General features: G+C 44.4%; 1 protein-coding gene across 3 annotated transcripts in view; it reads left to right on the top strand.

Annotated features, from left to right (window-relative positions):
- Nucleotides 1-21,752, top strand: part of TKFC (triokinase and FMN cyclase) — a 348,508-nt gene that overhangs the window by 161,335 nt on the left and 165,421 nt on the right. For all 3 annotated transcript variants that reach the window (XM_078680630.1, XM_078680628.1, XM_078680629.1), the window contains exon 2: nt 15,959-16,067. In XM_078680630.1, coding sequence (XP_078536756.1) covers nt 16,062-16,067 — 6 coding nt within the window. In that variant the 5' untranslated portion in view covers nt 15,959-16,061. The remainder of the gene's footprint in view (nt 1-15,958; nt 16,068-21,752) is intronic.

The raw sequence follows: 21,752 nt of genomic DNA, 5'->3' as shown, positions 1-21,752 counted from the left end.
GGTTTCTGGAAGGTGAAGTGGATGCAAAGGTGGTCGGTCCAGAGGAGGTCGGTGGTGTGGCTGATGGAGACGTGCGGGCTTGAGGAGAAGACTGGGTCGAGCGTGTGGCCGGCGGTGTGGGTGGGCGTTGTGACGAGTTGTCTCAGTCCGAGGTTGGCGAGGTTATCGATCAGGGTTGTGGAGTTGTTGTTGTTCTCAAGGTGAAAGTGCAGGTCTCCGAGGAGGATGTAGTCGGTGGAGGTCAGGGCGTGCGTGCTGATGGAGTCGCTGAACTGGGGGCGGGATCCAGGGGGTCGGTAGACGAGGGTGCCTCTGAGGGTGGAGTTGGGGTCTGTGTGGATCTGAAAATGCATGTGTTCGGCGGTGCTGAGCACGTCGTCTGTGCTAGTCGAGACCCTGATGCTGTTCTTGTGGACGATGGCGATTCCTCCTCTGACTCCGTTGGTGCGGTCTCTGCGGGTGATCTTGTAGCCTTCTGGGATGGCTATGGCGATGTCAGGTGCGGAGGAGTTGTTCAACCAGGTCTCTGTCAGGAAGGCGACGTCCGGGGAGGTTGTGTTGAGTAGGTCCCAGAGCTCGACGGCATGTTTGGTGCGGAGCGGGTGTTCAGTAGTATGAATCGGAGGTGGTTGAGGTCTTTCTTGGCGGGTGTTCGTCGGCTCTGTGGCTGGTGTAGCTGCAGTTCCGGCAGGTGAAGGGACCGTGTGTGTGTTTAGGGGTGGCCTTGAAGCAGTTGTGGGTCCGTCCGGGGTTGAGAGCGTGCAGAGTGCTGGCGTCAGAGTAGCGGTGGTAGTCCTGGCGGGTGCGGGGGCCAGGGGTGCTGGCGCTGGGCGCGGTCCAGGCATGGACGGGCACAGTCGGGCTTTCCGCGCGCCAGCGCGGCCGCGCAGCGGCAGGCATGTATGGGGAGGTGGGAGTGAGGAGCAGCTGGGAGGCGGGAGGCAGGGGTAGCGAATGGGCAGTCAGGGGGGCGGAGCCGCAGGGGACGCAGCAGCCGGGGCGGTGAGGGTTGACGATGGAAACAGAAGGCAAAGGGCACAACAATTTAGTGTTAAACGAGTGGCACAGAGGGCAGAAAGGTCACAAAAGGGCAAAAGGGCCCAGAAAACGGGGGAAATAAGTGGCACAGAAGGCAAAAGATCACAAGAAAAGGGCAGAAAGGTCTCAAAAAACGGGGGGGGGAACCGAGTGGCACAGAAGCCAGAAAGGTCACAGAAATGCAGGGGCAGCTAAGCAACAGAAGGCAAAAACGGGCAGAGAGACACGGGGGCCGTGAGGGGAGCAGAAGGAAAAACCGGGCAGAGAGACACGGGGGCAGCGAGGGGAGCAGAAGGGAAACCGGGCAGAGAGACACGGGGGCAGCGAGGGGAACAGTGGGAGAGAAAGGGCACAGACCACGTACAGGCAGCAGGGAAGAAGACAACAGCAGTCACAGACACAGCAATGAAAATTGAGTCACTACAACGGGAGCAATGAAAGAAAATACAGGCAATACAATGGAGGATGAGCAAACCTACGGCCTACCACTGGCCACCAGGGATGAGGCGCAGGTGGTAGCCTGCGGGTGGAGGAGGGCTTCGAACCCTCAGCAGCGGCAGCTGGGGCAGGGACACACAGGCGGTGCTGTGCGGAGGGGGAGCGACCTACCTGGAAGGGTCAAGGGTTGCTCTCCTGGAGTACTTTGAAGCAAATTCGCTGCTGGGCTTTTTCCAGGCGGGTTTTAGACGTCTTACAGTACAGAGAAAAGCTTTGTTTGCAGTGACCGACCACATTGGATATTCTCTTGATAACAACACCACTTCACTGCTTGTGCTGTTGGATCTCTCAGCAGCATTTGACACTGTCTCTCATTCTAAAATGCTGCTGAGATTACAGATGTTAGGAATTCATCGGATAGCATTATCATGGCTCAAGGACTTTTTAACTGATCGCACCCAAACTATTTCCTTGGGAGCTTATAAATTGAGCACTGTGAAAGTGGATAAAGGGGTGCCCCAGGGCTCCTGTTTGAACTCTGTGCTTTTAAATATATATATGGCCCTTGCCAATCTTGCCAGAAGGTTTGGCTTTCTACCTTTTTTTTTATATCCGCACACACAGTTAATATCTTCTTTGGTTCATAACCTAAAGAATGTTAAAGCCTGTTTCGCAGCAGGCTTAACTGCTATGGTACCCGGGATGACTGCAAATTGTCTCCTGCTGAATGCCAACAAAACTGAAATCATCTTGTTTGGCAAGGTTCATCAGTTTTGGACACCCAAATGGTGACCTTCAGAACTTGGTCCTGCCCCTTCCCAAAATTGGTCTTAAGAAATCCGGGCATACCCACAAACAAACACTTTCCATGAAAGATCAGGTTACTGCCACAACAACTACTTATTTTCACATGCTATGTCTATTATGGAGAGTCTTCCTCCTCCTTCCTCATTATGTGATAAAAACTCTTGTCCAAGCACTCCTCATCAGTCGCTTGGGCTATTGCAGTGCTCTACTGGCCTCCATAAAGGAGACTACTATAAGTAGATTGAAAGTCGTCCAAAATACAGCAGCATGTCTCATCCTCCATCTTCCAGCCGGAACAGCATCTGTCCCTCTTTTGAGCTCGCTTCAGTGCCCAACGGTTCGCAAGAGAATCATTGTCAAGGTTTGCTGCCTGACTCACAAGTCCTTGCTGGGCACTGCAACTAGCTATCTTTTTGCAAAGCTCTTTCACTATCGTCCTTGGAGATTTTTGAGATCCAGTGACCAAGCCCTGCTGGCAACCCCAAATATCACGAAATCTCGCTCAGGAGGCAGATCCTTTCCTTACCTGGCTCCACTTTGAAGGAATTAACTCCCATTTCATACACGTTAATTCGCAGACCATTTCAAATCCAGGAACTTCACAAAATGTTATTTTTCCAGGCCTTATCAGTCTTCACCTTTACTCATTGTTGCTGTGTTGTGCCGAGATACACCTCCTGGGGTGATTTGTGCGCATTATAAATTGAATTAACATAACACTGCACTCTGCCACGGCTCTCTCTGCCACTCAATGCCACTGCACTCTATCCCGCACCACTCCACTATACACCACTCTTATCTGCACCACTGCACTCTATGCCACTGCACTCTACTCAGCACTACTCTATGCCACTCTACTGCTCTCTACTCCAATGCACTATACGCCACTACACTCTATTCCACTTTACCCTACGCCACTGCACTCTATGGCTCTCTATTCAATTAATTTAAACTCAATTCAATGATAACTTTATTTTGGCTACTAGGGCCATAAAAGTGCATAGTTAAAAATCACAGCAACAATAAAATACATAAAAAGAGTAAGCACTTGCAATTATATATTCCATGTATCAAAATTGCCTGCTTGGGACAGGATTCTCCAGCTTCTACAAAGATGTGGTAATTAAAACGCAAGTGTCCTATACACTTTTAGAATCCAGTAAAAGCACTCATTTGAAAAAAACACAAGTTAAAGTATTTATGGACATTGGGGCTAATTCACTGACATTGGAGCATTATTTTTCTTTCCCACTTTTTCGGCGATACTTACCAGAGTTTTGCTACTGCATGCTGGAACCTGTAAGCGCTGATGACCAAGCGGACCACAGGAAGTATATGCTGTGACGACATCGGTGTGGGAGGAGCTGCAGTCCGTGAATGAGGAGAAGGCAGGACACATATACCTTCGCTCACACCCCTTTCCTCAAACACTTGCCGCTGAAGAGGCAGACCACGCCGAAATGCATCCGCCATAGAGGGTGTTAGAATTCTACTCTGTTTGGGCAGTTCATTAAAAACGCTTCCGATATTTTCCTCAGGTGTGGCATATATATATATATATATATATATATATATATATATATATATATATATATTAGGGTGCTCTGTCTCAGGATATATATATATATATATATATATATATATATATATATATCCTGAGACAGAGCACCCTAATTGTGTTTGCACTGAGGTGGACCTTTGCATCCTACACGTAAATCTCCCCAGTGTGGTTCTTAATCAAACCCCACCGTATGTGCCACATATGGTTTAAAAAGCGTGACACAGCAAACACAATTGGGGGTGCGTGTCATATTTTAGCACTCTGTACGCCTCTCTATGGCGCTCAAAGCCTACATTTCTGCAAATTTGGATCAACCAGCGTTTGCGAGGCAGTTGATATGCAGGGCAGTAAAACAGTACATGTGCTTCGGACTCAAGCTTGTAATTACAGGCAGGACACTCAGCCGTATTCTCTTTGGCCCATTTTCTTATGTGTGCAAATAATGGAAGATTCCCTAGTCTAAACTGCACATACAGTTTCCTGCCCAATGGGGGATGGATCACATCCAGGAAGGGTTTCTTGCTATATAGATCTTTTACTTATAAGAACCCAGTTGTCATCCGACCGCAAGTGGGACTTCCCTGTATGGCCAGAATGTACACATGCCTGTAGAGTTGCACTAGTTCCAACCTAGATATCATTGGGCATGAAGACTCAGGGGTTTTTCAGAGGTCCAGCCTGCCTAACCTTAAGGCGAGATCCCTTATGTGGCACAGCCATGGTATTTTCTTTACTCCGGTGCACTGTACATCAATGTTCTCTACACCACTCTACTCTACACCACTGAACTCCACAACACTTTATTCTGCAACACTGCACTCTCCGCCACTAAATTCAAAGCCACTCTATTCTGCACCACTCTACTCTGCACCTCTGCACTACTCTACTCCACTCTATGCCAGTCCACTCTACGCCTCTACACTTTACATTGCTACACTCTAAAAACCTGCACTCTATGCCTCTTCACTCTACGCCTCTCTACTCTATTCTGCATCAGTCTACTCTATGCCAGTGCACTCTACCCCACTCTACTATGCACCAGTGTGCTCTTCACCACTGAATTCCACACCACACCAGTCTACTATGAACCACTTTACTCTATGCCACTATACTCTGCAACACTGCACTCAATGCTATTGTGCTCTACAGCAATGGACTCTATGCCACTGCACTCTGTCATTCTACTCCACTCTGAGCCACTGCACTCTACTATGCACTACTGTACGCCACTGCGCTCTACGCCGCTACTCTATGCCACTGCACTCTGTGCCACTCCACTGTACACCACTTCGCTCTACGCCACTCTATTGTAAACCACTGCACTCTACCCTAATGCACTCAACACCACTTTGCCCAAAACCAATGCACTCTGTACCACTGCACTCTACGCCACTATGCTACTCTGCACCAAAGCACTCTCTGCCACTATGCTTTATTGTGGAAGACACTACTACACTGCAAGTTAGGCCTCTGCACTCTACGCTGCACCACTCTATGCCTTTGCACTCTATGCTGTACCACTCTACGCCAATCTAGTCTACACCACTCTACTCCACTGCTCTCTATGCCACTCTACTTTAAACCACGGCACTCTATGCCAATGCACTCTATGCCAACTACTTTTCACTGTATTCTGTGTCTCTATACTATATGCCACAATACACTATTTCACTCTCCATCACTGCACTCTACGCCACTCTTTTCTACACTGCACCACCCTACTGTACGCCATTGCTCTCTGCGCCACTCTACGCCACTTCACTGCACAACACTCTGTAAGACTGTACTCACCTCCACTTCACGCTACTGAGCATAAAGTAAATCTATGGCACTCTATGCCAATGCCATCAATGCCACTACTCTCTACCCCACTCCTCACCATTCCAATCTATTCTGCACCACTGCACTCCATGCTACTGCACTCTTAACTACTCTACCCTGAGCCACTCCACTCTACCCTGTGCCACTTCACTCTACTTTGAAATAATCTACTGTACGCCACTGCACTCTGCCACTGCACCACTCTTCTCTATGCCACTGCACTCTACACCACTCTACTGTCACTGCACTCTACTCCAATGTGCTCCACACCACTTTAATCAAAACCGATGCACTGTAAGCCACTGCACTCTACGCCAATCTACTTTGCATCACTGTACTTAATGCCACTTCACTCTAGGGAACTCTACTCCACTTAGACACTCCACTCTACGACACTCTACTCTACAATGCTCCACTCTATGACGCTCTACTCCATTAAAATCGACTCTACTCTGACACTACAACGCTCTATACAACTCCCTCTATGCCACTCCATGCCACTTTTCTCCACTCTATTTTATGACACAATAATCCACTCTGTTTCACTCAACTATTCCACTCTGTGCCACTCCACTCTATGCCACTTCGCTCTATGACACTTTATGCCGTTCCACTCTTCTGCATTACTCAACAACAGTCTACTCTGCTCGAGGCCACTCTACTCTACATCACTCAAAGCAACATCTTCTATGCCACTCCACTCTGCTCTACACCACTCCACGACACTCAGTGCCACTCCACTCTACGCCTTTCTACTCAGTTACACACTACTCTCTCCACAACACTCCACAGCACTCTACACCACGCTATGCCACTCCAGTTCACTCAATTCTACTCTATGCCCCTCCATAACACTCTACTCTACTCTACGACACTTCACTCTCCTTTATTCCATTAACCTGTAGCCCTGCTGAGCAGTAGCCCTGCTGATGTACAACATGGCTAAAACATATTGGCTAAGCCAACAATTTTTGCAAAAGTAAGATTTATTGTCTTTGCAAATTCTATTTTTAACTTTGTCTTTGTCCATTCGGTGGCGCATGGACCAAGTAAAGCTTACTGTCCTCAGTGGGCAGTGTTCTTTTACTGGTTGCATGCTTCTGAGTGTACTTTATTTTATGTTCCTTGTTAAACTCCGTAAGAGTGCCTACGTTTGCCCTCATTCTACCCCACTCTACATCCTTGGTTGCCTTATCTTGCTTGCCCCCCTCACTCATGTTGCTTGTCCATATAGCCCTCCTGCTGCTGTCTGTTGTTATATGCCCCCCCCCATCGTACCCCTTTTCCACATTGATGTTTTGAGGCTCAGTAGCTATCGTAGCCAGGCTTCAAATCTGGTTGCTATTGCGTTAAAAGTGCTTGTGGGACCCATGTACCTCGCTGACACCCTTCCATTGTTTGTGTTGAACACAGGCCCCATCTCTTTCCCTTTCTTGTCCATGTTGCCTCACTACCTGTCCTACCTCCCGTAGTAAATTACACAGTATCTTGTTTGCATACGTTTTCATGAGAGCTGCCAAACACTGGGAAAACTGCAAGTTAATAGATACACACAATTGTCAAAAGTTGGAAGTTTCATCTTGTTTCCTTGAACCAGCATTAAAGATTCTAACAGAGCGTTGGTGAGAGAAGTTTCAAATAGAAATGGCGTCAATCAGGAAAGCTAACCACCCAAGGGGAACACAAAAACTAACACTTCTTTTGGATTGGGGTTACCGTCTGTAAGGAACATCCATAAATTGTACGATAAAAGGTGCTTTTATATAGTGACAGCCCAGAAACTGCTTTTTCCCTACAGGTCAACAGTAACTTTCATCCGTGGAACCAACAGATTCTCTCACGTTCTACTTAAAAAGCATTACATAATAAGTGCCACTAACAAAATTCTAATGAGCAACACAACACCGTCTGTTTTGTCATGTTATGTGTTCTTTAGGTTATATTGATTTGTATAGCACACTAATCCAAGTGATTAAGCAGGTGTATAGGTTTGTGGTCCCCACATTGCTTATACGAAGAGCCACTTAAATTATATTTACTTCAATTGTTCAATAAAGTTTAAGTATGTTGTAAACATATTTTTCCTTAAAAATGTATTTTTTAAATGTCATTAATAGTTTTGACAACACAAACACTTTATAGATATTTTTACTGAGTTAGAAAGCAACACTCACATTATTTTGTACAAATGAGAAAATACACAAATCCAATAGTTCTGAGCTTGGCAAGCTGGTAAAATGGTTAATTTGTAGAAAAAAAGGCTAGTAAAAGCAAATGCAATTGCATATGTAAAAAATTAAAATAAACGGAAGAAAAAAAGATATAGGATTGCAATGAAAAAACTATTTTAAAAAAGTGCATATAATTTTAAGTCAGCAGTATCGGTGTTTCCTAGCAGGCAGATGTGTGTATATATAGCCTAGGTTTAGAGACCCTTTTTAATTTTAATGTGCATGACATGAACATTTGATTCTTATTTGCAAAAGAAAATAGAGTTTTGGGTATGAGTTACTGCACCTTAATGCCAACTTTAAACACACAAGGACGACTTAAAAATACAATAGCAAGATAAAGAATGGTAAATTGAAAAAAAGCATACTACACTTGTCACTGAAGCACCCTTCTTTTAGGTGGTTGTTGCACATGTGATCATGCAAAATGAAGTGAGTCACCGTGCGAGTTAGCCAGTGGCTAAAGTGGAATAATCTATTGCCATTTGCTGTATGTAACATGTGAATAAGAGCTGAAAAGGCCAATTGATGAATAAGGCGATACAAAGCCAAGTGTATTATGCTATTTTAAGGATACTAATATTACACATGTACATCAAAGTTTCTTGGTGCTTGTCTTGCTTCGCCTTTCAGATAATACAGAATCTCCCACACGGTTGCTCAAAACCCACGGCGAAGCAGGAGACATAAAAACACAACAACACCTAGAAAAGGGGTTTATTTTACAAAATGCAAAGAATCTCTTTTTTTAATTCGGCTGGGGGTTTTATTTTACACAATGCTCTCCAACAGAAAGGCTTTCCCAGATGCCAAAATAACAACATTCAAATATATTTAGAGATATAAATTTATATGCAAGCAATAATAACTCACTTGGTAAATGCAACAGTTAAATGCATGAATAATACTACTGAATAAACAAGCAGCAAATAATATGAGATAACACTCAAGCAGCTATAATGGGCCGTCCTGCAAGAGATAAGAAAGATGTACACTGAATACATCAAATCATTACTTTGGATGTGCACCTCACTTATTCACACATCATAAAGAAAACACCTCAAATGATCAAAGCCACTGGCCGCACTTCACAATGGCAATAATCAAAGCTCAAATACCTCAAATGACCACAGCCACGGGAACCACACATCACAGTGGCAATAGTCAAAACTCAACACTTCACCTAGTGCAAACACTGCATCTTAGCCCACTCCTGACCGGGGGATTAACAGCCGGGGATAAGAGCCTCAGCTACCAGGGTTCCGCTGTACTGAAATAGACGCGTCCAACCCCCCACGTACTCCAAAATCCAACAACCCTCAGCTTTATAATCTCAAAACAGCACTAGAAGGTTCGAGAATCATCCTCCCCGCACAAGGAAACTTACTAGGACTGGCCAGCTTCCAAGCTAGCATTCCATGGCAGGAAGGAGTTTCCATGTCCCCTCTACCTTCTCGTATGTACGGAACTCACAAAAGTCTTCCAGGATACATTAAACAATCTCTCACAAAACAATCCTTGAACGTGATTAACCCAAACAACTTGCAAGCATGGCTGTGCACACAGATAAAGCTCAAGCCAGGCAGAGTCAGAATTCAGGGTGACCTGAGGCCATGTCAAAGCCAATAGTAAGAACTTCATAATACTTATCAATGTACAACATATTGCACATTTGTGCACTACTGCTTCTAATATCACATACTTCATCGCTTAATGTACAACACAGCGCACATTTGTGCACCACTGCTCATTACACAGCACTTCTAGACCAAAAAGAACATTCCACACCTCGCTCTCTCTCATGCTTTCAAATGCACATCCCAAACGTTCTGTTCTTGGCAAGGCTGTCCTACTCCGTGACAGCTCCCACTGAAAGACTGCAAGATTACAAGAAACCAACCCCTAAGAGAAACAAGGCATATGCAAGACGTTGTACATTCAGGCTAGGATAAAATAACACAAGAAAGTCAATTATAATCATGGTAGTCAAGGTCATCACAGGGTGTCAGACCACAAGAGTGCCTCAAGATTCAAAATGAATTGATATGGGGAGACAATTCCACTTTGTAGTGGAAAAAGTTAAGATGGCAAGGTTTCCAAAGGTGACCGTTCAAATTCTAGGGATTATGAGAAGAAACAGATCATTCAAACTTAGTCTTCAGGGACCTCAGTGCCAATATAATTTAATGAATGAAAGTGGAAAATTATGCAGCCCTGATAGACACCAAAACTGAGTTTTGGATTCACGTGTTTACAGAGGGAGTGCCACGATTTAATAGGTGGTATTTTTATTTAAGATTTTTATTATTGAAGCTGGAGAGACAACTAAAGCTGGCTCAAAGCCCTATACAAAAAAGGTACTCCATGAATACATTATGCATCAAGCTCATGTTAGCACCTAGGTACTCTGCATTAATGTTGACATATGTTGGAGTTCAAATATTGCTTGACCACTTTCGCAGACCAACCCAGCACCATAAAAGTGTTTGATGTGTTTTTGGGCATTCATTTTTTGATCTGTTTCTAAGAGTTGATATACTGTTCTCTAGGTCCCTGATTTGCCAATGTGCTCAGTTTTTCTGATTTTGAAATGGAAAAGTCAACAAATTTACAATATCCTGGTGCTCAATGTCAGGTCTGCCCTCTAACTTGATCAGTTGGATCAGAATTACCTGGTAATAAGTCTAGAGTTCCCTTCCAGGACTTACCCTTTCAAATTGTTTTGCATAATTTGATTGTAGCCTCGCAATGATATGAACTTTTTCTATATATTGCTCTATAATGCTCTTCTGTCATTTATTAGCGATGTAAATAAGAGGTAACATCGGGCTAGCTAGACTAAACCGCTGCTGATCAACATTTATATCATTGGCAATCATTCAACTCATTGAGACATCCTTTACATGGAGTTAGTATTGTTATTTTCCATTGTATAGTTTGTTTGCTATTTGTGTGGCCTTGTAGTGCTAGTTCCATCATGCATGATAGCACACTTTTTATGATCACTCTCTGTTGCGCTCACTGTCTGAAAATGTGTGCACACAAAGATGCTATTCCGGCACACAGAAAATAATAATTAGGGGGAACATTGAATGGCAGCAGCAACAGACGTGGTAAACGAAGAAGGTGCAGTCTCGGGACCAGCAAGGTTCTCCTAGGGACTCCCAAGTGCAGGAGAGTCAGAGCAGGCACCGAGCAAGCAGAGGAGACCACTGAAACAAAAGAAGACCCTCAAGAGGACCCACAGGCCGAAGGCACAGGAGTCGCAAGAGGACCTTGAGCAGCTCACAAAGGATGCTGCTCCATGGTGCAGAGGATGCAGTGAGGATGAAGATTTTGGTAGCAGGAGATGCTGGAGATTCTTGTAGTCCGAAGATCTCTGGAGGAAAGACTCAATAAGCCTTGGCAACGGCAAGTCGACGTGGAGCACAGGGGTTCTGTTACAGCGGTTCTGACAAGGGATACTGGCCTCAAACTTGCTGAGAAGACAGTGCAGGCCTCGAGGGAGTTGCAGAACGAACACATGTTCCAGAGTCTTTCGGAGTCCGTGGGACATCAGGAACAGCAGACCGTTCAGGTTCGTTGCGGTGCCTGCAGATGCAGGGGAGTGACTCCTTCACCTGAAAAAGAACCTGGATGAAGCACAGACACAGACGATGCAGAAGAATGGCAGGACGACGAGACCAGGAGCAGCAGGAGTCTTCCTTGATGCAGTCTTGGTTCCAGGCTAAGTCCAACAAAGTCCAAGGTGCCCAGACAGTTGAAGTTGAAGTTGAAGTGGTTTCCGATCTGAATCTTTTCCCACGACGGATCTGAAGAGCCACCCACATGTAAGCCCTTAAGTACCCTAAGGAAAGGGTTGGGACGGTTCAGGGATCCCTCCCAGAGGAAGGGCTGCACAGAGGGGAGGATGCTCCTGTGTCCTTTGTCCAGCTATGCACCAGAGAGGGAGCCAACTGCTCCCTGAAGGGGTTCCAACTGGAATATGCAAGGAGGGTACCAAATGTGTCCTTCAAAGCAGTCTGGTGGTGCTGGCAAGCGCCCCCACCCCAGCCCAATACACCAAGTCGTGTGTGGGAGGTGGTCACACCTCCCGGTGACAGGAAACCTTTTGTTCTACCCTTCCCTGCTCGAGCTCGGTTCAGCAGGAGGAGGACAGAATCATGTCTGTGGTTGGCAGCAGCAATAGCTTGCTGTTAAACCCTGGAAGGCTGGTACAGATAATACTGGGGGTCTTCCGAGGGGAACCCCCAGTACATGGGATCCTACATCCAACACAGAAATCGTTGTTGGGGCAGGATTCCAACATGTTTGATACCAAACATGACCCGTTTTAGTGCAGCCAATATATAGTTAGATATCTCGTAATTGACTTGATGTCCACTATATGTATTAAATGGCTGACCGCACTTACAAAGCCTGGAGAATCGACTCCTGGTTTTGTAGGGGGTATCCTGCTCTTGCAGGGAACCCTCATTCTTATAACCTAGCATCCTGCCATCAGGATTGAAAGGCCTGCCTTGGGGGTGACTTATAGGTTTTAAGTGCAGTGACCTCAGAAATAAGGAAACTTATACCTAGCACCAGCTCACACATGCTGCAATGGCAGGCCTGTAGTCAGTTTGAGTGGTCTCTCATGGGTGGCATAATACTTGCTGCAGCGCATGGGGGACCCCTGTGCCCTTAGTACCCTAGTACCATATACCAGTAGCCAATTGGGAAGGTACCAAAGTACTTACCATAGTCAAATTTAGGGAGAGAGCACAGTGACTGGGTTCCTGATTGTCAGGATCCCAGTCAGACTAGTCAGAAAACAGAATAACACCAGCAAAAAACAGGGGTAACCATGAAAGCAGATCGAACTTTCCTACAGCCCAGATCTTGTCTTGATACAGCTGCGAAAGTTTTTGATTTTCTGTGCAAGGTTGTCTGTGGGGCTAGGGTGATCCTTGTTGAGGGTGCTGAGCCAGTCTGCTTCTGTGATTCTGCCAAGGCTGTGCCTTGGAATGCTGAACCTAGTAGGGGTATTGACTTGAGGTATGTTGATTTGGAAGTGGATGATGGAGTGTTCAGTCCATGTCAGCAGTGTGCTGGAGTTTTATTTGATGCTGTCACTCATGGTGAAGAGGGGTCCAATGTGTTTCCTGCTGTGTGTGTTGGTTCTGTGACGAGCTGGGTGAGTCTGATGTTGCCCAAGCTTTTGAGGAGTGCTGTGGAGCAGGGTTGTTCCGATCTTCCAGGTGATAGTTGAGGCCACAGAGGAGAATGCAGGCTTTGGAGTGAGCGGAGGCACAAAGTTGGTGATCAGGTTGGCAAAGGTAGCTCGTGGTCTGGGTGGTTAAGTTTTCTGAGATTTGCAGCTTAAAGTGCAGGTTTTCCATGAATGGGTGGCTTTCTCTGTGGATGTTGTGAATTTTATGGATTCCTTGTAGATGATAGCAAGATCTCCTCCTGGCTTGTGAAGGCGGTCCTGTCAAGCTATCTTGTAGCCCGCTTGGATTGCCATGGCAGTGTCTGGAGTCGATGAGGGGTTGAGTCAGGTCTCTGTGATAAAGAGGATGTCGGTGCATCTCTACTCAGCAGGTGCCAAAATTTCAGTTGTGTGTTTGCTGTGTGATTGTATGTCTAGAAGCATGCATGCGAGGGTGTGTTGACGTACAGGTTTGCTGTGGCGTGTGATGTGGTAAAAGGGTGGGGGTGTCGGCACTGTTGGTGCTTGTGTGGCGTGTGTGTTGGGAGGGGGTGTTGAGGGTATTATTAGTATTTGCGTGGGGGTGTGGCTGCTGGAGAAACGGCAGAGGTTGCAGGTGAAAGCTCCTACACTGGTTTGAGTAAAAACAACAGTGGTCCTATGCAAGGAATGAGTACACACAAAGGATAAATATAGACACAATGGATACTATATTCTCAGTGGACTTGCCCAGCCGGGCAGAGGTCTAATATTTAATTTTCAACACGGTTTTGTGACAGATACCTTCAACAATTTTTGAAGGAGGGCACAAGCCTGTACCCAAATGTTTACAAATTGTCATGGTTAGCAGAGTGGATAGAGAGTAGAAAAGATTTTTAGACAAGAAGCTGTTTATATTTCTGTGCATATAGCAATAACAGAATTTCCATTCACACCATTACTTTGAATTATAATGATTCATACACAAGACAGTATATGGTGTAGTAAATGTCAACGGCGTTTCGATCCCATTACACAATTACAGGGATCATCATCAGGACTGAATAAAGCCTAATTATTCCTAGCCATGATAGCCGCGGTGGGCAAGAGCCACGTGGTGGTTGCCGGCCGGTACTTGATAAGGGCTGCAGTAGTAACCCGTGAAGAAGCAGTTAGTTCTCGGTCACTGGGGCAATTATCCAAGTGACTTCAATTTGCGGGCGGATTTTGGTTAAACGGGAACAGTCTCCCTGTTAAAGAGTTGACGCGCCAACGATGGGTTAGGTCGTCAGAGGGAGCCTTCACGCAGGACTGCAACAGCTTCCCTGGCCGGTGCAAGGGCTCTTGCCCACCGCGGCTATCTTGGCTAGGAATAATTAGGCTTTATTCAGTCCTGATGATGATCCCTGTAATTGTGTAATGGGATCGAAACGCCGTCGACATTTACTACACAATATACTGTCTTGTGTATGAATCATTATAATTCAAAGTAATGGTGTGAATGGAAATTCTGTTATTGCTATATGCACAGAAATATAACAGCTTCTTGCCTAAAAATCTTTTCTACTCTCTATCCACTCTGCTAACCATGACAATTTGTAAACATTTGGGTACAGGCTTGTGCCCTCCTCCAAAAATTGTTGAAGGTATCTGTCACAAAACCGTGTTGAAAATTAAATATTAGACCTCTGCCCGGCTGGGCAAGTCCACTGAGAATATAGTATCCATTGTGTCTATATTTATCCTTTGTGTGTACTCATTCCTTGCATAGGACCACTGTTGTTTTTACTCATATGTTCCCCGAGGTCCTTTGCTGACTCGTTTGGGTGCCCTTGTTGTGTTTTATATCCTACACTGGTTTGAGGCACGGCACTGCAGCAGTTGAGGGAACAGCGTCCGGGGTCTAGCAACCTAAGAAGTGCTGTTGGGTATCACTGAGCGGTGATCGGATCAGGGTTCCTTGCGCTTGGCTTACGCCAGGCGCAGAAGGGCGCAAACGGGCTGGCCTTTGCCTCACCCACTGCACATTTGTGTTGCAGCTGCCAATAAGTAAGTCCCAGGAGGACGGAGGAGTGCAGGGTGCTTTGATGTCATTTCCTGTGCTGATGGGAAATGAAGTCCTCTTGGTTGGCTTCTTTTGAAGGCGGTTTTGGTGGGAAAACAAGTAATGCTAGTTCCTGTCCAAATAGATAATGGGAAATTCAGTGATGTCACTTTCTGTGTAGGTAGATGATGGTAGATTCAGTCATGTCACTTCTTGTGCTGATGTTTGATGGGTAATGAAGTCCTGTTGCTTGGCTTTTTCTTTTAATGCTAGTATTACAATGGTGTAGGAGCAAGGTAGGACTGAAATGCTGCAGATTAGGTAAATATACCTGAGCCGAATGACCTTTGGGATAAACGCATGCAGTGTCTTTGAGGGATCAACTCACGAACATCTGTCAGTTATAATCATAACTGCCAAAAAAAGTTTGCAAGGATAGATATCATTAAAAGACAAACAAGAAAAAAATAGGTTTAAAACAAACAACAAAGTCTTAGTACTTTGGTGTGAAAGAGAAGCTCCTAGTTTGGTGGTTGGGAAGAGTAACTCCACTGATGCTCTTGCTTCCGTGCAGCATGAATTTACATTTATCAACAATAAATTCGGTATTTTGTAAAGGGACAGCGTTACTAAGAAAAGACAGTGTAATGTGTTGTCTGTCTGTATGACCATAATGCTCCTAAATGTATACATTTGCTGCTACAGTCACTTATCTAATCCTACGATTTGACACAGGCTGGGGTCGTGATTATGCGCTGCAGGGGTCTGATGGCTTTTAAGGTATATGTGCCTCGCTGTTTAATGTGAAATCACTCACTGTCCACTTTTATGTCTCTGGTTTATTTTAGGTGTCAGTGTACCGTGTTCAACAGTACTGACTCCTAAAAATCTCAGCTGCTGAACATCTGCATCTACAACATCTCTGCTTGACCTGTTGCACTCAACAGCAACATGCAGGTGAGTATAGGCTGCCCACTTGGTTCCCAAAGCAGGTGATTGCAGTCTGCTGTGGTGGTTACCAAAGCTGGCGAGTCTAGACTGCATTAGTGCTTTCCTCCTAGATGATATTAAGGTGCCTCGGTTGTCCCCAATGAAAGTGAGTTCAGGCTGCTCAGTAGCACTTAACTAATAGAGTCATGGCTGCAGTTGAGGTGTCTACAGAGCAGGTCAGTCACTGTCAGGCTTCACTGGAGGTGCTCAAAGCAGGTCAGTCCGTGCTGCTTGCGTGGTCAACAAAGCAGGTGAGTTTAAGCTTCTCAAATGATCCACATCGGAAGTGAGTGTAGACTGCATGGATGGTCCTGAAACGTAGATGAATTCAAGCTGCGGAGGAGCTTCATAAATCAGGTGATTCGAGGCTATGCAGCCTCTCTTTACCTTGTCTCTCTGCTATGGTTTTTTGTTTACTCGTGAAGGTCAGGTGAATCACCTTGTGTCCTCTAGAAAAGTGCTTTATTACACTCATTTTGCTTTTGGCTAAATAGCTGGCATTTTTCGGCTCTAGTTCGTGGGAAGCTGCTAAACAACCTTTCCCTACATCTCAGTTCCCTAAAATATGGCATATAACTGGATAAAAACACAATTTTAATGGTTTTCTTTTAGGTAATTCCATTGTAAAAATGCCCAACATGCAAAAAGATGAATGCCCATTGTGGGCTTCATTGTGGCTGTACACCATCCCCGTGTGGATTTTTTAAAGCCTTCCTGCTTTGTCTCACAGCAGGCCAGTTAGCAGCGCTAATATGTGAGATTAAAATGTTTTGACCTGTTTAAGCTTTGTCTAATATTAGCTAAATCACTAATAGTGTGCCTTAAATTACGCAAAAGTATATAATTGTGAGAAATGAAAAGTTAATTGTGCTAAACTTGCATGTTTCAATAGTAATCACCTCCAAAATCCTCACTGTGTAGGGGGAATGCATCTTTCATTTACCAAAAGTGACCATGTGCTTTAAGCACTCGCGGACTTCTTCATGACAAAAGCAACTCCATCTACTAAGACTTCCAAATCCTAATCCCGGCCAAGGACGTAGTCAACCTCCTCATGCAGACCGACACCCACCCACACCAGCTCTCCTCTTGGAACACCCTCAATGAGAAAGAAACAGCATCCATTATGAGATCCTTCCACTACTAAACCCAAGCAGACCCCTGCCCTTACCACACTTCCAACTTCGACAATCAACCCATCAGCACAGAATTCACCAAGGTCCTCAACTCCTCAAACCCCATGGCCCACTTGCCCCAGAAATGGAAAAATGGTGACGTGAAGCCGTAGCTTAAGAAACCTTCAGGAGACCCAGGAGAACCCAAGAACTACCGACCCATCTCCCTGCTCCCCTTCCCAGCCATGGTGTTAGAGAAAACTATTGACATCCAGCTAACTAGACATTGTTAATATAACAACCTTCTGGACCCCTTCCAATCCGACTTCAGAGCAAACCACAGAGCAGAGACCGCTCTAGTCGCAGCCACGGACAACACCAGAATGCTGTTAGACCGCAAAGGAACAGCAGCCCTCATCCTCCTATACCTCTGAGCAGCATTCAATACTGTATCCCACCAAACACTGATCAACAGACACCACTACAACGGAATCCAAAGAGCAGCCCTCAAGTGGATCGCATCTTACCTCACAGGAAGAACTCAGAAGATCATTTTCCCTCCCTTCTCCTCACTCCTAAGAACGCCACCTGCGGTGTACCTCAAGGCTCATTCCTCAGCCTAACCTTCTTCAACGTATACATAACTCCCCTGGCCTACATCGTCAGGAGCCATGAACTCAACATTATCTTCTACGCATACAACACCTTACTCATCCTCTCCCTGACTAAAGATCTATTACAAGGTCATTGAGCAGCTGGACAGCATCTTCGTAGTTTGTGAATCCCCCCCATTCATAAATCTGACAGTGGTCCGCCGCTATACAGCAAAGAATTCAGAGAGTTTCTAGTCAGAATGAATAACAAGCACCAGAAGAGTATACCTCTGTGGCCCCAAGCAAATAGTGTTGTGGAATGATTCAAAGGTACCCACAAAAGTGTAGTTCAGCGAGTATCAGTAAAGGGGATTGAATTAACCTGTGTCAAGCCCTACTTGCCTGTCGTTCAACTTCTCACTACTCCACAACGGGCTAAAGTCCCTGCCACTTTGCTATTTTGGGGAGCTATCAGAACCAAACTGCCACAATGGACAGTAGACCACTTAGTGAGTGCTGATAAAGTTCATATCATCGACACTTCTCAAAAGTGCAAAATGAAGATGCATGCTGATTGGCGTTGGAGAGCCAAAGACACAGCCTTCAGTGAAGGTGACTTAGTTCTGGTTAAGCAGATGCGAAAGCGGAAAACAGACTCTCTGTTTGCTGTTGATACTCTGAAGGTTGTGACATGCAAAGGACACATGGTGACGGCCCATCTTCCAGGACAGTCCGTCACACCAGAGTAGTCACATTTTAAGCGCCTACTTCTTCAATCGTCAGCTCCTACATTTACTAGTGAGGCTGTCCTGTCTGATAGTCCAAATCAAGCATCAGAACCTGTACCATTGGTGCATGAGCAGGGTTCATCTCAACCACTTCATGCCACTCGACCTGGCCAACCTCTGCAAGCACCTTGATGACTTATAGAAGAAATATAATGTAAGTGTTGATTGTACTTTTATTTTAACAAGGGGGGTGATGTAGTTTAATGAGACTGTGTGCTAGGACCATTGTGGTTCTGGGCGGACTCAACAGAGGAAGTACGTAACTGGTTGGGAGGTGTTAAAGTGTCCTTATTAACGGTTATGACATAATCAGAGAACAGTATGTAATTGTATACGGAGGAATAAAGATGTACAATCCAGATCTCCGTGTGTTGCGTATTCATATGGCTGCTCCCGGGCTGGAGGAGACGCTACATACATGAATCTGGTATCACCTGGTTTTCAAAAGATAAAGTAAAAAGGATAGTAAGTGGACAGAATCAGATCAGAAATCACCATCTGCTTTAAAGAAGTTAATTGTTATCTTGTGGGTCATGTGCTCTTGATTGGCTTTGTAGCTCTTAGATTCTGAACTCGAGTTTTCTCCATGACCTTAATATGGTCAGTATTTGATAAGAAGACCTCCCAGTGACCTGCGCTAGGATTGAAATGGATTTAAATAGCTGACAAAGTCACTCCACATCTCAGTTAGAATTGCATTTCATTCATGTTTCTGTGGATTTTCATATAGTCTTTGTAATAAAATTCGAGAATTGGTTGAAATTGTTACCTTGGCTCATGTATTTATGTCTTCCCATTCTTTTGGCTGTAAATCTTGTTTGTCCTCCCAACACCAATTTTAAAGAGCTTCTTTATGAACTTAGGAACGTGAAGATCATCTCTGTCTTGGCCTTCGTGCTTTTTTTACTCAGTTTATTAATACTACGCTTCAAGACCTTTAATTCTTTCGCATACCACCCAAGTATTTGTCCTCTGCCAGGTTTCAAACTTATGCTGGAACTTTTTGCATCGTTTCTGATTTATTTTCCTGTTTCGAAGTTCAGTTAGCACGTTTGTATTAAATCAATATGCCTAATAAGTATTATCATTAAATCAATATTATCTTTATTTCGGCCTTTAAGGCCATAAAAGCGCAAGATAAATACATAAATACAGATGATATAAAAGCAAATAAAATACAGGCGTTTAAAAGAGTGAAAAGAGATCCAACTAGATATATTACAGTAAAACCAGGATAAAATATGTTAAAAAGTTTAGTACACAGCAACATTAGAGGGACACCTTTTTTGTGTCTTAACCTCCACATAAACATCAGATACCTTGAGACTGCATAGACAATGGGCTGACTTGTGTTACTTCTGAGTATTCTAAGGGCGATGCTGTAATTCCTCAGACCCAAATTACGACAAAGTGGCAAAATCCACTTTTTCCTTGGACCTTGATAGGCTGGGCAAAATAGAATTACATGTTCATCCACTTTGATCACCCCAGGGCAGAAAGGGCGTGGTTTGTCAGACTCTCTGTTCCCAGACCTCCATGAATTGGTAAAGACTTGAATTGGGAGGATTCCTAGACGGAACTTTAAGTACAGGGTTCCGGCATAGGGGGGTTCTGCCTCATCCAAAAAAGGTTCAAATCAGTAGTCAATTTTGAACTCGAAGAAAGAGGCAGTGAGGGAGCCCACCCTAGAGGTACAGTGTTTTGGTCCACATATTGCCAGTAGGCTCTTTTTAATGCCTGTTTGGAGACCAGTCCAACATCAGTTTGTGTTTACTATAAATTGACAAAACCAATCTGTCTCAACAGATTTCTGAATAAATAAAGTTATGAGGTTGGCGCACAGGCTTCAGTGCAAATAGTTGAGTTTTTGTGGCGTGCTCCCAAGGTATCACTCTCTACCTCTTAGAGTGTTGTGAACTTAGGTAATTGAAGTATCCTCTGGTTAGGGGATAACCCTCTAGGCACAGCTCTCAATCCGCTGTATAGCGTTCAAATCTTAAGTGAAAAAATCCAATGAGAATCTTGCATTAGATTGCTTATTTGTATTTATTTAGAAGAAAATTGTATTAATTGACTTCAATTTATTTCCATTTGTTGTATGGTAAGTTGAACTTTGCATTTTCAAACTTTCATTTTCAAAAAGGCATTCCCAAAGCATTTCGTGCACTAAGTGCACTTCATGAGGGGAAATCTAAACAAAGGAATAAATGAACTCATTTTGAGGATGACATCCTACTTGCACGTAGGTATACAATGTTAAATCGTGACTATATCATCTGACTGTCGAAAATATCCGTAAAACGAGGTGAGATTAGTTCTCTGCTATATTCAGTGATGGTGAGAAAAAAACTCAATAATGATAAGTAACAGGATGGTAATAAAATACTGAATAATTATTCTAGGTTGTTAGTGAATAGTCCGAGATGTGTCTACAAGTTAAAAGAGTGAAGCGAGCATTGTTAACCGATATACGTGCTGTAAAACGAAGGTGCAAATAGGGTCCAAAATAAACATCTTCTAACGTTATCGGTTCGGAGATTATCCGAATGTGAGAGCAGAAAGCATCTTACCTGCCGTCGTATGGGTGAACTATTTAGTATGGAAGTATCTTCCGTGGTCAAGCCGGAATCGTAAACAAGCCGGTTTTCATTCCGCTTAGTGTGTTTGGAGATCGAAATAGGACTAGTGATAACCCAGGGGTTAGTATGGGGGCCATCTTGGAAAGGTGAAAAGGACAAAATTTTGTTAAGTATTATGATTCAATAATAGAGAAGAATCTCCAGGAACAGTAGTTTGAATGTGTCAAATTAAATATGTGCAATAATGAAAATAATAATAATAAATCTGAACATACTGAATACTGTCTGCACAATAAACATTGAGTAAAAAACGATAAAATAATCCTGAAAAACAGCGTTATATAAACTTTATAACGCTGTTTTTCAGCATTTCACCATTTCACCATGACTGAATATAGCAGCGAACTAATCTCACCTCGTTTTACGGATATTTTCGACAGTCAGATGATATAGTCATGATTTAACGTTGTATACCTACGTGTAAGTAGGATGTCATCCTCAAAATTAGTTCATTTATTCCTTTCTTTAGATTTCCCCTGATGAAGTGCACTTAGTGCACGAAATGCATTGGGAATGC

Source organism: Lissotriton helveticus, chromosome 3_1, assembly GCF_964261635.1.
Source record: "Lissotriton helveticus chromosome 3_1, aLisHel1.1, whole genome shotgun sequence".
In the NCBI taxonomy this organism is placed as follows: Eukaryota; Metazoa; Chordata; class Amphibia; order Caudata; family Salamandridae; genus Lissotriton; species Lissotriton helveticus.
The sequence above is the reverse complement of the archived record's forward strand: the minus strand, read 5'-3'. Positions and strand labels throughout refer to the sequence as shown.